The sequence below is a fragment of the Rhea pennata genome, chromosome 3 (assembly GCF_028389875.1).
Source record: "Rhea pennata isolate bPtePen1 chromosome 3, bPtePen1.pri, whole genome shotgun sequence".
Taxonomy (NCBI): Eukaryota; Metazoa; Chordata; class Aves; order Rheiformes; family Rheidae; genus Rhea; species Rhea pennata.
This window is the reverse complement of record NC_084665.1, coordinates 2,257,960-2,274,606: the sequence shown is the minus strand read 5'-3', so window position 1 is coordinate 2,274,606 and position 16,647 is coordinate 2,257,960. Positions and strand designations below refer to the sequence as shown.

At 52.6% G+C, this 16,647-nt stretch overlaps 1 protein-coding gene across 1 annotated transcript; it reads right to left on the bottom strand.

Annotated features, from left to right (window-relative positions):
* Positions 1 to 1,104: 1,104 nt before the first annotated feature.
* Positions 1,105 to 8,534, bottom strand: PAX1 (paired box 1). Its single transcript, XM_062571185.1, is given in 6 exon segments — positions 1,105 to 1,196; positions 4,825 to 5,044; positions 5,449 to 5,591; positions 7,033 to 7,303; positions 7,305 to 7,747; positions 8,531 to 8,534. Coding segments are annotated over 6 exon segments (1,173 nt in total).
* Between the last annotated feature and the right edge of the window lie 8,113 nt (positions 8,535 to 16,647).

Sequence of the window (16,647 nt, the reverse complement as noted above, 5' to 3'; positions counted from 1 at the left end):
AGCAGCTCTGACAAAGGCAGGAGCTGTCTCGTAGGCCCTGCCACATCAGGAGTCACCCAGCTCGGATTCAGCTTCCCCTGGATATAGGAGAACGTAGTGTCTGCAAACATGAATAAGGCCACTCCATTCTTGGCTCTGCTCCAACCCTCAGAAAGGGACCAGGCCTTCCTAAAGAGCCTGTAATCTAAGCAGACAAGACAAAGGAGCTGTGATTGCCCATCTGGACAGCAACTGGTCCAAAATTGCATAAGGAATCTGCTGCAGAGCTGCAACGTGCTTATAATAACAAGGGGGCCCTTGCGTGTGTAGGTGCATAAGCGGGTGAGGAAATCTGGACCAAGCACGAGAGAGGTGCCTCCCACTAAAGTGCCCCCAGAGGTCCCACTGGGTATCTGCCATGCAAAGGCAACAGAAGAATGTAATCTGAGGTGCAGGGAAGCTGATGGTGTTTAATCAGACTCCAAGGGCCTATAGCACCAGGTGAGGAATTCAGCAGTGTACACTCATGGTAGTCACTTTTTATTAAGATTTGTTATTATAAAAATATATCATAAAATGTTGTGGCATATTTGTCCATTTACACTCTGGGACAGAGACACTGAAAGACTTGAAAGAGTAATGCTTCATAGCAATTTGGCTGTGGCTTTGGAAAACGAAATACCGCTCCCTGGAAGAAGTATGCTCCCTTGGGCTAGGATATAGCCTGGGATACTTTGAACAATGATTTTGGAATAGAGATGTTCACTGCTCTGTATGCAATGGTCTCCAAGGTCAGTGAAAAGGAGAAAAAAGAAATGAAAGTTAAAAAAAAAAAAAAAAAGACGAAAGAAAGGAGGAAGATCGATTCTCTTCTGTCACCCCTTTCCAATCTGATGGGGGTTAATGTGTCTCTCAAGCCAGTGTGGATGAATGTCCAGATCACACTCACTTGTGCATGAATTTGTCATCAAAGAATGTCACCTCTTATTGCCCAGGCTCACTTCAAACCAGCCTCTTACATTGTCTCTGCAGGCACCTGTTGGATGCAGTAGCACTTCAGGCTTCAGTTACAGTTTGAAAGCTTATTCCAAGATTCACTGCTTCTTGACTGATGCTCTGCAGGCTCTAGGAAGAGGAGGCTGGGATAGAAAGTCCGTGGATAGCATTTAGAGAATCCGGAGATTTCCCTACAGGACTGGCAGGTTTTCTGTCCACAACTGCAAGAAGAGTAGAGCAAAAAAACAGACAAGGCAGTGGATTGACAGGCTCTAAATGCATTGCCTGAGACCAGATAGCAGCTAGACATGTCCCACATACATGCACACATGTGGACCCACTGCCCAGTGTCACACCAGTCCCAGCACATCCTCTGAGAGCAGCTCACCCCCAAGCGGCCGAGATCTGGCTGCCATAGAGGAAAGCCAACATTTTCAAGATGGCCAGGCTCAGACCCCACAGGAAGGAATAGAGAGAGGAAAGAGGAGGTGTGTCCACCAAGTCGTAGGGATGACAGACCACTCTGCCACTGTTGGGGATCTGGATCTACTTGTGGAGAGAACAGGGATCCATCCCAGCAGACAAGTCTGAGGCACCTTGTTAAAATCTGTGGCCCCACGTCCCCTGGGAGGGGACCGTGTCACCTCTTGTGCTCCTGGATCAGAGAGGGTGTTTTGGGAAAAGCACTAAGTCCTTCCTTAGTTAGCTAGGGTTTGCTTTCCCCTCCCTCATCCTGAAGAGGTTACCCTGATTTGACTAGGAGGCCAAATAAAATTTTCCTCAGTACTCATTTTTTCACTGGAGAAAATCCCAGACAAGTGTGTGGCCAAAAGGGGCCATTTGTCCCTAGTATCTCTCCTGACTGGGTTTTTATGTGGGGTTCTTCTGCTCTAGAAAAGCCTCTGCCTGCATTACCAGGTCAGGGACAGAAAAGAGTCCAGCTGCCCTCACATTACCTTTTCCTACAACTCATGCTTTTTCTTTTTTCTTTTTCTTTTTCTTTTTCTTTTTCTTTTTCTTTTTCTTTTCTTTTCTTTTCCTTTCTTTTCTTTTCTTTTCTTTTCTTTTCTTTTCTTTTTTTAAGTGAAGGAGGGGAAATTTTTTGGACGCAGGCTACTTTTTTTTCTGTGTGTTTTTCAGCTTGCTTTAGCAAATAGTCATACAGTAGGTACCCTGCTACAGACAGAGGAAGGGCTGTCCTGCTCCAGCAGTCAGGTCTGAGCCCTAACTCGAGGGCTCATCCGAGGATGGACAGACATTTCTCCTGCCCTCATGGGGAACAGGAGAGAAAAAGAGGAAGGAAAAAATGGGAAAAGGGGAAGGAGAAGAGCTCTATTGTAATTCGTCCTGAGCCTCTTCCCAGCTCACCTGCCCCGCATTGGCCGGTCCCGGCCGCGCTGCGGGAGGAGCCGCCGGTTCCTGGCAGGAGGGTCAGGTCGGGCCGGGCCGGGCCGGGCCGAGCCCCGAGGAGTGCGGGGCCACGCATCCTCCCCCTCCGTGCCCGCGCATCTCCCCTTCCCTGCCCGCACCCGGGGCCCTGCCGTTGGCGAGGTCTCTCCTGCTGCAAGGCAAGGTGTGTGCTGGAAAAGGAGGAGAAAGATGCAAAATGTCCAAGGGGCTCTTGAGGATATATGCGCAGATCAGATGTGAAGGGATTTTTTTTTTTTTTTTTTTTGGGGGGGAGGGGGTAGAGAGCTTGAGAGAGAGAGAGAGATTTTCCAGTCGAAAAAAGGCCTTAATCGATGGGTGAAATTGTCTGGCTGATTCTGTCTGTCTTACTTTCGCCTATCGGTCTTTCTCTCCTCCTCTCTTTCCTTCTTTCTCTTTCTTTTGCTCTCTCAGTTTGATTCTCGCTCTTTCTCGACTTCACTCTCCCTCTCTCTCCTGGTTCCTTACAAGGTCCTGCACAGCCCCGGCCAGCCCAAGCGCGAATGCACCTAACAGGCCAGTGACAGAAAAGCAAACTGATTAACTTAGGAGAGTTCGTGGGTAGTAACAGGAATGGGATAAAACTACATCACTTTTCTGTCCGCCAGGATTACCGGATTTCCCCTGGGCGGAGCCGCGGGACCCTCCGGTGGGTCCGTCTCCCCGGCGAGCGGGAGAGTCCCGCTTGAGGGGGAGCAGGTCCTGGGGGGTGGGGAAGGGTGAATCTCCCATTTTGATATTAGAAATCGTCTTCAGAAGTTATTAATTGAATTCTCCTCCAGGTTCTAGCAAGTAAGCTGCCCCGCGGAAGTCATGCACAGCTGCAAGTGCCTGCAGCCCGCTCCGAAGGGGCTCGGGGCTCTGGGCTCTGCACTTCTACTGTTGTCCTCCGAAAGAGAGTCGAGATTTTTTTTCCTTCATCAATTCCACATTGCCTTTTTTTTTCCCCCAGATGATCATATATTTGGTTTGTCCCAATTAAATCTCTGAATCAGAAAACGGATATAAATGAAATTAAGAATAAAAAGCATTTAAAGAAAAATCGTTTAAAAAAATTATGTGGGCCTTTTGGCTCTGACAACAAAGAGTGACAAGTCAGAAAGTCTCAGGCTCCTACAACAATTAAAAAATTGAGGAGAATACTCTGAAAAATATACTAAATGCAAAGAAATTCCTGCATCGCAAATATGCATAGGTCATTCTTATTCCTTCCCTTCCCTTCCCTTCCCTTCCCTTTCTCACTCGCTTTCTCTCTTTCTTTTTCTCTATTTCTTTCAAAGAGCACGTTTATGATTATCCGTTTTCATCTATTGATATTCGCAATAACTCATTCCCTGAGACAGCTGGTGTTATAACTAGCAGCAGGTTGCCGTAGTTAGATAGAAATAGTTCGTATAAAATAACAACAATAAAGAAACGGACTGATAAGTGGGAAATGAATTGCAAATGGGAAAAAGATTAGAAAGTATAATCTCACGAAAAGAGGGGAAAACATCGACTGGGATTGTTTATCCAGAACCTATGAGTTAGGATTTTCTAAACGAAATGAGCCATCGAGGAATTAAAGCTTCCATAAATGAACCGAAGTAATTAATAGGAGAAGAAAATAAACATTCTAATTAACAGAATCTAGAATACATGTTCAGATCAAAACCATTCTCATATGGACTTTATCTTTAAATACTCCCGGGGAGGGGGAGGGCAGGAACCTAGTGCAAAAGATTTATAATGTTAATAATTTTTAATTGAGAACTGAGCCTTTCTTAGCGCTGAATGATTTCTGGATTATCAAGCAATTCTGCAAGACTCCGTGGTAAAATGGACGTAGTAAAACAGGCTTATTTAACGCTCCTAATATTACGAGGATTTCGGAAAAAAGTCTGTTTTTTAAGCTCCCTCCTCCTTATTTTCTTGTATTTTCTGCGCGATAAGGACTGTCGGATGACCCGTCCCTTTCCTGCCTCCCCGCACATGCACTGAGAACCTCGCGAATTCTTCTGAGAAAAAGATCTTTGTTTTCGGGAATTTAAAGTAGAATGTTTGCCCTCGATCTTTCTGCTTCCTTTGAGATTTCCAGCGCACACGATTGAAAATTAAGAGGAAAAAATATTTCCAGTTTAAAACCCCTCAGTTTTGACGGGTACCAGCTAGGCTCAGGCTGGCTCGCAGGGCTGAATTTGGACGCAGGGTACACGCCGCCGGAGGGAGGGCGCGGGGGGGGGGGGGGAGGGGGGGAGGGAAGGGCACTACCCTTTGGGGACCAAATAGCCAGACCTGCAGTCCCCCCAAGACGGGCCTCCCCGGGGATCTCCAGGTGTTCGTGGGAGTCTCCGCGTACCCCTCGGCTGCCAGCCACCTCTGGCTCTCCTCACCGCCCTAGGGACACGCGTGGGACCCCGAATCTCCGGCCTCGCAGCTCACCTTCCCTGCCGGGGTGCTTGAAAGCCATCGCCGCGGCCAGGTCGCCCCCGTGCACCGCCACGCCGGGCCCGTGGTGGGCCAAGGGGTTGCCCTGGGCAGGCCAGTGGTGGCCCGGGGGCATGTAGCCGCCGCCGGGCCCGCCGTAGACGCCGTGCTGATTGGAGGTCGGGTAGGCGCAGGCCGGGAGGAAGCCGCCCACAGCGGAGAGCCCCGCGGCAGGCTGCGGTGAGAATGGGCAGAGCTGGGCCGGGGGGGCAGCAAGCCCGAGGGGGGCTTCTCCCCACCTGCACCCCCCCCCCCACCTCCGCGGAGCGCGGACGGGGAGCGCCGGCGTACAGGACGCGCGGGGAAATATCCCCATGAGTGGGGCTCCGTGGGTAGAGCGGAATACTGCGGTGATCCAAAACCCTGGGGGCTCTGGAGGCCACGCGGATTTCACGGCTAGCCCCCCTCGTTTTCTAACGCCGTGCCGGGAGCCGATTTTCCGGAGTGCAAGGTGCCCGAAACAGCCGCCGCGATGCGGATCCGGAGGTGAGAGGGGGGATCAGAGCAGTGTGAAAATTACCCCCCTCTCCAACCACCGCCGCCTCATTTCTCGCCTCCCCCCTCTCCAGGCCCCGTTACCTGCGGGTATTTAATGTCTCCCTCCACAGCAACTTTGTCGATACCGTTGACTCCCTGGGCCGGCGGGAAGGCCGTCCGGTTCACGCCGGGCCAGTCCTCCATTTTGGGGGGATAGGTAGACCCCTCGCTGCCGGCCAGAGCCCCTGGGGGAGAAAACACCGGCGGCTCCATTAGTTCGCGGCCATCTCCCCGGCCGCCTCGGGCGCAGCCGCTTTCGTGCCCCGGGGATGTCAGGGGCCCCGAAACGGCGGGAGACCCCGATTTGCACGCCCCCGAGGTGGGTGTAGTTGGGGGGGACATTCACCCGCCCGCCTCCCTCGCCTTCCACAGACTGCGACGGAGCGGAGTGGAGCAGAGCGGAGCGGGCCGCCCTGCCGGGGCACAGCCTTTTTCTGCCGCCCCGGGAGCCGGGATTGCTCGTAGTCCTGACGGCCTAAATGATGCCCAGCTTGGTTCATCTTTCGGTTGCAATGCCCGCTCCCCCCCCCCCCCCCCCCAAAAAAAAAAAAAAAATCAAAAAAAAGAGACCAACAAAAAAAGCAGGTCCCAGTGGTCCGGCCTCTTGTTGTTACCCCGCCAGTTTCATGCTCTCCTATAATTTAAGAGGCCCAATTCCTCTTCTGACGAAGGAGATTTATAAAAGTGACATTGGAATTTTAAAGATAAATGATTGCGCGGAGGGAAACGCATGCGGTTGATTTACTCGGGCTCTTGGAAGGATAAAAGGAGTCTCTCTTCCTTCCCCCCTCCCTTTTCCGCCCCCCACGGTCCCGCCACGTCCTCCGCGGAGCCTAAGCGGGGCAGCGCGGCCGGGTACGGAGCGGTGGCGGCGGGGACGGCATTGCCCCTCGCTTCCCCGGCGCTGCTCGGCAGCCAGCCCGGGAGGCCAGCGCCGGAGGAGGGGGGGGATAGCTTTTCAATTTATCCTCCCCAAGTTATTTTTTTACGGAAAACAGAGCGATTTCGCGGCGGAGAGGACCCAGAAAGTGCCATGTACTGCGCACTCAGCAGTGGCGACATGAATTTCCGGAGGTCGCTTTCTTTCCTTTTCTTCCTCACTTTTTAATCCAGTTTTTAACATCTCTGGGGTTTTCTTTTTCTCTCTGATTTTTCTTCCCCCCCCCCCCTTTTTTTTTTTTTTTTTTTTTTTTTTTTTTTTTTGCAAAGGGAAATTGGGAAATTCAGGGCTCTGAATTTGCGGTCGGCAATCTATCATCCCCAGGAAAATATTTTCCACATTTTTCATAAAAAGTTCAAGATGTCTGAGCCTCACTGCATCTGGCCCCACCGCTCCGTCCCGCCGGCGCGGGATGCTGCCATCAAGAAAAAAAATAATAATAATAAAAAAGAAAAATATGGGGGAAGCGGTGGGGAGAGAGACTGCTAGCTGGGAAGGAAGGGGGGCGATCCCTGCGGTTATTCCTCCTGACCAAGCCACCAGGGATGGGGACAGGCCTCAGAGTGCCCCGGCTGAAGCGCCTTGGGAGAGGGCCTGGATTTCCGCAAGGAGCCGAGCGCCTGGGTCCTCCTCCGCGAATACGCGAGAGCCTCCCGCCGGCGGGGCCGGGCCACCGCGATACCCACCCGTCTGCTCCACGAAGGTCCGGATACCAAGGATGTTGGTGACGGAGTGAGCCGACGGCCAGGAGCGGGGGATACTGACATGGGCCGCTGCCGGGTGGCCGCCCACCTTGGCGGCCGGCGAGGCCATGGGGCTCGGGTAGGGGTACTGGTAGATGTGGTTGTAGGGCAGGGTGGGCTGCGGCGGCGGCTGCTTGCTGCCGTCGTAGGGGCCGGGCTGGGAGAGGTTCCCGATTTTGTTCCGTAAGATCCGGCTGATGGAGCTGACCGAGGGGCACGTTGTACTTGTCGCAGACGCCGTCCGCCAGCAGTCGGTCGCGGATCTCCCAGGCGAAGATACCCGGGTCTCCCTGCTTGTAGTCCCTGATGTGCTTCACCACGTTGGGGGTGGTGACCCGCGGCTTGCTGCCGCCGATGGCGCCGGGCAGGATGGAGCCGGTCTCGTTGTAGCGGGCGAGGATCTTGCTCACGCAGCCGTGGGAGACGCGGAGCTGGCGACTGATGTCGCAGGGGCGGATGCCGAGCTGCGCCAGCTCCACGATGCGCAGCCGGACGGCGTTGGGCAGCGGCCGCCCGTTCACGAACACGCCGCCCAGCTGGTTCACCTCGCCGTAGCTCTGCTCTGCGGGGGGACGGGGCGGGCGGGGGGCGACAGAGGCGGCAGCGTTATCGCCGCGGCCTCCGACACCGGCACCGTGGCGCACGGGCACGCATCGGGCTAGAGCCGATCAGGGGCTTTTTAAGCGTGCGGGGGCAGGTGTGCACACCGGACAGCCTAAGAAAAGTTAGACGGACGGAGGGACGCGTTTCTGAAAGCGCTGGCCGCTCCGCTCATAGCCAGTGACAAGGTAGAAGTGAGGTAGAGACAGCGCTGCAACGAGAGGAGAGAAGAGGAGAGGAGAGGAGAGGAGAGGAGAGGAGAGGAGAGGAGAGGAGAGGAGAGGAGAGGAGAGGAGAGGAGAGGAGAGGAGAGGAGAGGAGAGGAGAGGAGAGGAGAGGAGAGGAGAGGAGAGGAGAGGAGAGGAGAGGAGAGGAGAGGAGAGGAGAGGGAGTAGGAAAGAAAGAAAGAGAAAGGAAAGGGAGGGAGAAAGAAAAGAGACAGAAACCAAGTTAGAGAAAGTGAAAAGAGAGAGAAAGAGACAACAGACAAACTGTTGGCAGACAGAAAGGCAAAGAGATAGACAGACAATCAGACAGAAAGAGAGAGAGAGACAGAAAAAAAAAGGGAGAGAAAGAGAGATTGAAAACGAGAGAGAAAGGGCGAGCAGCGAGGGCAGCGTTCTCACAGCCCGGCCCGTCACGCAGGACCCCTGCCCGCCACTGCATCCCAGGCCACTGTCCCCGCCGCGGTCGAGCCCCTCGGGGCGCCGGCCTGGCCACCCTCTGCCATTCGCTACCCTCGCCATGCCCTCCGCGAAACGAAACGCAACCTGGCTTGGTTCACCCCGGCTCAGCTCGGCCCGGACGGTAGCCCTTTCCCGTCGCCGACCCCGCTCCTTACCCATCGCCCGGCACCGGGGATGCGCCGCGCCGCCGCCAGCCGCGGAGGGAGCAGCGCCTGCCTGCCGGGGCTGCAGCCGGCCCGACATAGAGGGCACGGGAGCCGCGGGGGTCAGTAAACCCCCGGTGCCTCCCCTGCCCCCGGCCGGGCTGCGCTGGGGAGCCCGGCGGCTGTGGGCCTCGCTGGCGGCGCCGGGCCCGTTCCCCGCTCGCGGGGAGCCCCCGCCGCTAGTTGGGATCAATTTGACGTGGGAAACACGTCAATCTCGGCCGTCACGTTAGAGGCGCCGAAACGGGCCGCCCATTGGCTCCCGGGCCGCTCCTAAATGGCCGCGGCCGCCGCTCCCCGCCGCGGCGGCGGGGGGGGCAGGGAGAGCCCCCACCCCCCCCGGTCCCCTCCGCCCGCCCCCTCGGGGTCGCGCCGCCGCCCCCCGCCCCCCCCCCGCTTCAGGGGTGCTTAGGGCTGCGGGGGGGGGGATCTGCCCCACACCTCCGCCCCATTCCCATTTCCACGAGGGTCGCGCCCCCCCCCCCCCGCGAGTGAGGGCACCAGCCTCCCCATCGCTGGCCACCCAGCCCCAGCGGGCACACACAGACCCCGCGGGCATCGCCCTCAACAGCCTGGGGTCCGGCAGCCGGCTTGGACCCGGAGGGAAGATATCTGCTTCCCCGTGACAGTCTCCTGGCCGCCAGAGCTCCCCGACGGCGGGGAAGCCCGGCTCCCGGCCCACGGGCTAGCGCCGGAAGCCGTCAGCTACCGCCCGCATCGAAACCCGCGTCTTTTTTACCCAAACAATCTCTCATAAAACCAGATTCTTAACAGCTTGGACGGAGCGAACATCGAGTGCTTAGATTCGGGGAGGGGGGGTGTTTTGTTTTGTTTGGGTTTTTTGGAGGGTGTTTTGAACGGAGCAAGAGAGATGGAAAGATCATAGGCGTTCCTCTGAAAACGACTGAAAGGATAGGGGTCGTGGGAGGAGAAAGGAGAGAAAAGCCTCGCAACCAGCTGCAGGCATTGCCTTTGAAAACGCATCGAAAAGCCTGTTCCTCCTCGGTTTTTAAACACGAGATGCTAGGTGAGCGGTGCGAGAAAGCAGCGCTTGGGTTTCGCAGGTTGGAGCTGCGCTGATTCCCAGCCCCGGGGCCGGCAAGCCTCCCTTTTGCCACGCGTGACCCCCGTGGTGCTGCGCAGCCCATGGACGGCGCGGATCGGGGAAGGGCAAGAGTCCTTTCAACCTTTCCTTTTGTCTCGGTGGCCCGAAAGGGATCGTTCACTAAAAAGCGACGTATACGTCAATTTTAGTACCAAAGGAAGTCTTAAATTACTGGGGTGCGATCCAGACTCTGAGGCCGGCGAGGTCACAAACGGGAGTTCTGGCAAGGACAGGCCTGGTGACAATCCCTGAGGCTCCCCCTGCCCCTCCAGAGAACAGAAGTTAACCCTCAGCCCGCACACCCGTATCGCAGGGGATGTTGCCATCTAAGCGTCTGAAGTTAGCAGCGGGGAAAACAAAGCAGATCGGTTAAAAAGCAGCCAAGAGTTGGAAAAGAATGGGTACCCCCTGTTCCCCTTCCCTCGGCCTCGCCTCCCCCCCCACCCCGGGCTGCAGCCGCCGGGGGAGCGCCTCGGCCATGCGGCAGCCGCGATGAGTTTGGCCGGTTCTCAGCAGCCGCCGGGGCGGGAGACACAGCAAATCCTCACAAACGCAAGGGAAGGAGGCAATCGAAAGCGGTCGAGAAAAACAGGTTTCTCTCTCCCTCCTCTGCAGCTGCCACCGGACAATTTTTTCCCGTGTCTCTGGAGGTCTCATCACCGCGGGGCTTTGCCCCGGAGCTTCGCTCGGCGCTCCCCGCGCCCTGCACCCGCCGGGGGCCGGGCACACCTCCCCCAAGCCGGGCCGAGCCCAGGGGCCTACCGGCAGGCAGCAAAGCAAGGATCTGCTCCTAAATATCCCCCGCGCCACTGCCGGCTCCCGCTCTTCCAGCCGCAGGGAAAACTCCGGGCGCAATGCGACAACCCGGAGGGCCCCGGCGGCCGCGGGGCTCGCAGCGGCCCCACGGCACCGGGGGAGCGGCCTCTTCGGCACGCAGCAGGGCCGGGATCAGGGGATCACGGTCCCCCCCCCCCCCCTTTTTTTTTTCTGGGGGAAAGCAGCGCTTTGGGGGGAATCAGATTTCTTCGGGGGAGCCGCCGACTCGGCAGCGCCCGAGCCCACCCGAATCGCCTCGGCTGAGTTAATCATTTGTCTCCCTCTGTTGGGAAGCCCGGAGAAATCAGTCCGCCGGGGGCGGCTGTCGCCCGACGCCCGGAGCGGTGCCTTTTGCCCCGGGGATGCACGAGGAGCGGCCGCCGAGGTAAGCGGGCAGCGGCGGCCCCAGGGGCGGTAGGACGCGCACGGCGGCGGGGTGCGCACGGCACCGCTCCCCCGAGCCCGGCCGCCTGCCGTCGGGGCTGCGGGTGTCGTTTTTGTCTTCCTTCCTATTTTGTTTTGTATTATGCTCCCCCCGCGGTCCGGCCAGAGCTGCATGCGGTGAAAGCAGAGCCCAGCCTAGCCATGCAGCACGCTGCCGAGAGTATTGGCCCACTGTGATGAGAAGGGCTAATCTCCAGAGGGATTTCGGAAACGACGGGCTCGGAGAAGTACCGGTTGCTGTTGCGGGTGGGAAAGGCCGTGTTGGGGGTGCTTATGTAAAAAAATGCAGCCAAATGTCAACCAGGTCCTTCTGGAAGGCAGCGCAAGAGAAACTTTTCTGCAGCGATCGTAAGCTATTTAGCAGATAAGTAGAAATTTCCCAGCTGTCCGAAACCGGTGTCCGAAGCATGGAGACGCACCCAGCGCTGGGGAAGGCAACAAGGGAAGCTGAAGGGCTCTGGACTAGCCCCACTTCGTCCCCGCTGCCGGAGAAGGAGGCTGTTGCCTTCGCAGCCCGGCTCCTAGGATGGGGCTGGGCCTCCCCGTCGCGAAAGTTTAGTTGGAAAACCCTCCTCTGCCGAGGATCGAGCCCATCCCCGTCTTGTCTAGCCCTCCCGCTCAGCACAGCTATTTGCCTGCAGCTGGAGAGCAGAAAACACAGTGACTCGTACCCCAAATGGGTCTACGTAGCACCTGAATTGTCCATCACTTCTGCTTGTGTTCACAGGCATCGAGACCCCCACATAATGTATGCATGTGCTTATGTCGACTGGAGCTAGACACACACTTCTCCACGCAGCTGCACATTTGTGTCTGTATACACTATGCACATGTCTATCTATACACACTCTACAAGTGTCTATCCATATACACCACACAAGTGTGTATGCGCTTTATATACATTCCTTTTTCTTTCTGAGAATCTCTTATAGACATGGGCAGCAGAAGGCATACAAGCAGAGGTAAGCAGTGAGGGCAGGGTAATACATCATCATGCATGCACCTAAGTATATATCACTGTGTGTATAAATGCCCACATATTTGCACAGAAACAAACATTACATTCTCCCTTCGTCCATCCATCATCAGAGCGCTCCGGGCCTTGCCACCCGGTGTGCACGCACACACACACACACACACACACACACACACGCAGAGCAAAGCTGTGTCTCCAGTCAGCTCTCCGTGGAGAAGGGATGCTGGGGAAGGTGTTTTTTCCTAGGAGATAAAAGAAAAAAATTCACGCGCACATCCCCCAGCAGAAGCAGGTTCATCTGGTCGGCCCCTCCGCAGAGCAGCTGCCGTCTATCAGCATTTCACAGGACGTGCCGGTCCCCGGGACTGTCTGGTGGCTATTGCTATTGCTGCCGAGCCGGGCCTGCCCCGGGGCACTGGTGCAGGCCGGGCTGGCTGCTGCCGTGGGACCGGGGGCTGCTGCCGGCTCGGGGGCGTCAGGGGTCTGGGGGCGCCGGGCCGCCTTTCTGATCGGGTCTTCGCAGGCCAGCAGCCAGGAAGAAAAAGAGAAGTTCGACCTCATTAAAGTGGATGTGAAACGTGACGGCGGTTCTGTGTCTGCTTTCGTTCGAAGGGGGGGGGGGGGGGAAAGTGTCTTCCCTAGCCAGACCAGGTTCAGATGTGTGTATATGGAAGTAGTGAGAAAGAAGAAGAAGAAGAAGAAGAAGAAGAAGAAGAAGAAGAAGAAGAAGAAGAAGAAGAGCAACAACAAGAAAGAAAGAAAAAGAAAGACAGAAAGACAAAAAGAAAAAGAAAAAGAAAAAGAAAAAGAAAAAGAAAAAGAAAAAAGAAAAAGAGGAAGAGGGAAAGAGGGAAAGAGGAAGAGGAAGAAAGAAAAGAAAAGAAAAGAAAAGAAAAGAAAAGAAAAGAAAAGAAAAGAAAAGAAAAGAAAAGAAAAGAAAAGAAAAGAAAAGAAAAACGAAAAGAAAAACGAAAAGAAAAGAGAAAAGAGAAAAGAGAAGAAAAGAGAAGAAAAGAGAAAAGAGAAAAGAGAAAAGAGAAAAGAGAAAAGAGAAAAGAGAAAAGAGAAAAGAGAAAAGAGAAGAGAAGAGAAGAGAAGAGAAGAGAAGAGAAGAGAAGAGAAGAGAAGAGAAGAGAAGAGAAGAGAAGAGAGAGAAGAGGAGGAAAAAAAGCCATCGCTGAGCAGAGCCGGGCGGCGGCGGTGCCCTGCGGCCCTGCCCCGCTGCCGGGCCTGGCCGGTACCAGGAACTCGGTACCGTTCCTGGAAGCGGTTCTCCGCGGAGAGTCCCTGTTCCGTGCCTGCCCCGGGCTGGGGCCGGTCCCGCTGCCGCCGCCCCTGCGCGGAGCCGGGCTGGCGGCGTTACGGCAGGCGCGCAGCGCACGGGGATTCCACCTTTCCGTCTCGCAGGGGTCACCTGATAGCAAATATTAAGACAGAGAACGAAAACAAAAATATTCCATACACCAGTTACAAATATACCCAGCGCTGCTCCCGGAGTACTGTTAGCGATGCACCGGCATTCATCCACAAGCATTGCGCTCAATCACGTGAAGAAAATCGCTTTCCAGTTTACATTAACCCTGTTCAGCAGCTACGCCTTACAATCTCGTTTCTAATCTATTACTATTATTATTATTCATTATTATTAGTAGTAAAATGCCTATTTACAGTGCTAAGCATTGTGTGAATATGTGGATGCATGAGAAATGCGGCTGAGCCCAGGGTCTTGCTGGTATTCTCGAATCCGCTGCCTCCCAAAAGCATCCCCTATGCCGGACTCTTCTGCCCTCCAGGGGCGCCCTAGGCTGTCGTGCCCCACCCCCACCTCAACTTTGCTCCGAGATGGTTCTAATTTGCTCTGTATTTCTTTCCACCCACCCCCCTCTTTCTTCGCTCCTCTCTCGGTCTTCCTGGTTTCTCGACGCTCTCCCCGGGCTCCGGTTTTGATTTAGCATTGGTGAGCCCGTGGCCCAGGCAGGGAAGGCGCTGGGCTGGCACTAGGCTTGGGAGGGAAGCCCCTGTTCCCCGGGTGCAGGGCAGTACCCATCTATCCTAACCCAGTGCGGGTGCCGAGCCGGCGCCTGGACCTGGACGCACAGCCCCTTCCCTGACATTCAAGGCTGCAAAGATTTTTCTTTTTTTTTCTTTTTTTTTTTTTTTTGGGGGGGGGGGGGAAGGTGGTCTACGGATTTGGTTTTGTCTGAGGGGGTTCTTCTTTTTCTTCTTTTTATTTATTTGTTTGCCTACGTCGAAGCCTGAGGTGTCCCAAAGGCAGCTTGGATGGAAGAAGGGTGGCTCGTTTCTTCCCTCAGCTCCCTGAGTCCCCAGAGCTGAGATTTTACCTTGGGTTTGGGACGCAACACAAGCGGGAAAGTTAAAAAAAAAGAAAGAGAAAGAAAAAGAAAAAGAAAAAGAAAAGAAAAAGAAAAAAAGGAAAAAAAAGAAAGAGAAGGAGAGAAAGAGAGGGAGAGAGAAAGCAAATGAAAAGAAAAAGAAAAAAGAAAAATGAAAAGGCACACAAATAGCCAGGACAGGCTGAAATGCTCGTTCCCAGGGAGGATGATTATTTCCTATTAATTACTCCCTTTATCAATTACTACTCATTTAACTCCAATGACGGCCGTTGAAAGGAAAACAGAGGAGGTAACCTTTAGGGCTCTCCTGGGGAGCAAGAAATCAGTGAATTTCTGCATCCCTGAATTAATACTGTTTTCTTCACCTCTCTCACAAACCAGGACCTTTTTTCTCCGTGTTCAGCGAGGCAGAGGAGGCGCTGATAGTGCCGCTCTGGTCTGAGCCCAGAGCATACTTTGGGGCAAAGATGCAGATGCTCCCGAGCCCCGCGGAGCAAGTGGAGGGCACCAGTGCTGCTCCAAGACACTTGCTTCCTTAGCGTGACTTCCTCTTAGCGTCTGGGCTGTTGCATGTGTTGTAAGGCTGTCAGAGAAAACAAAAGAAAAGAGAAGGAAAAAAAAAAAAAAAACACCTTATCCAAAGCAGAGATAAAAGCTCTTATGAATGGTCTATTATAGTAAAGTCTCACTGCATCTCTAGCTAGCTCTCTAGCAATAGCAACGGGCTGTTCGCTCCACGGCCTGTGAAACAAATAAATACCTTCTTATGTTTTATTTCTTCCTTTATGCCAGACTCTTGCCACCAGAATCCAACATCCCCCCCACCTCGATTTTAACCATGTTGCAAAAGTTGTTAGGCATTTGTGTGTATTTTTGTATAGTGCCTTCCAAAAAAGAGCTAAATATCCTATCAGAGACGTACAGTTTTGATTTGAACATTGTTAGTTTTCATGGAGGAAAAAAATTATCAACAGTGAAGCAGATATCCTTTAAAACTCTTTTGTAGAAATATAAAGAATATTGCTCTATTATGGCAGTTGTCAATTAGTGTATTTAAAAGCAGAGCTTCCCATGTGTTTCCACATTATTTATTCCATATTCATTAACAATTCAGAAATGTGATGGCTCTTAAAAGGGATATTTAGTTTAGTCACAGTTATGAGAGCTCATTTTCTGTCACAATCAATCAAAATTTGAAAATCATATTACAGTCTGTTCAAGAATGAATACGTGTTCACAAAAGACAAGCTGCAAAGTATAGTGTTTCTCTCTTGCAATGTGGTTCACAATGTTATCTGAATGTCTATGTATGTGCTTTATTATGCTAGAAAGATCACAAAATTAATTTTGACTTTTTTTTCTTAAGCATTTTGACACTGGCTAAATATAGACAGTTGAACAATCCTGCTGTCATGAAAAAAAAACAAAAAAAACCCAAAATATCCTTTCTGTTTTCTGAAGAAAAGGCTTTCAGGGCTCAAAAGCTAAAATCATTCTTCAAAGCTTAATGCGCTGTCTGAGCCGTTTTGTTTAATCATATGTTTCAGTTTGATAAAGGCATGGATTGAATAATTAACAACAACTTCATTTCATTTGTCAAAAACAATTTAACTATATCAAATATATCTCATTACAAACCAGGAGGTTCCTAAATTCCATGCATAATTAAAAAAAAAGAGATTTTTACTTTTTTTTAAGAAAAGATTAAATTTTAATCACAGTGCTAATCAGACTCTTTATGTGAAAATTATACCAGGATTCTGATTTCTTAATGAATTTTATCCAGTTCTAATGTAAAACATTTTTAATATGAGTACAATACAGATCATTTTAGCATACTGCTATTGTTTAAATAAACAGCAATGAATACATCCTACATTTTTACTAACTGTATCATTATTTTCTTCTCCTTTTTTTGCTTGTAAATCATTTCAGATTATTTATAAATCATTACATATGGATTTGATATCCTATATAATGTCTTAATAAACATTTAGGCAGCATGAGCTTTTTTATTTATGGTCTGTATCTGCCTGTCTCTGGTCATCTATGGAGCTTCATTGTTGTAGGCCATCAGCTTAGCTTGTGTAGATATTGAAAAATTTTAATTATAAAACACTTTGAAAGTAATAATAAATACCTTTCACTGTTAACAGCACATACAGGTCTTGCTAGAAGTGAGGTTTGAGGGCTATCAATCAAAGGTGCTAGAGCGGGACATGGACTGATTGCTCTGATCTGATGTGTCTCAAAGGAGGATAATTGAAGCCTCTTGCTTACTTAATGTGGAAAGACATCTGTCAGACATATATGAGGGGGACTGGCTAACAGGAACAGCTTCATTAACTGGCAGAATTCACCAAAGAATCATAGA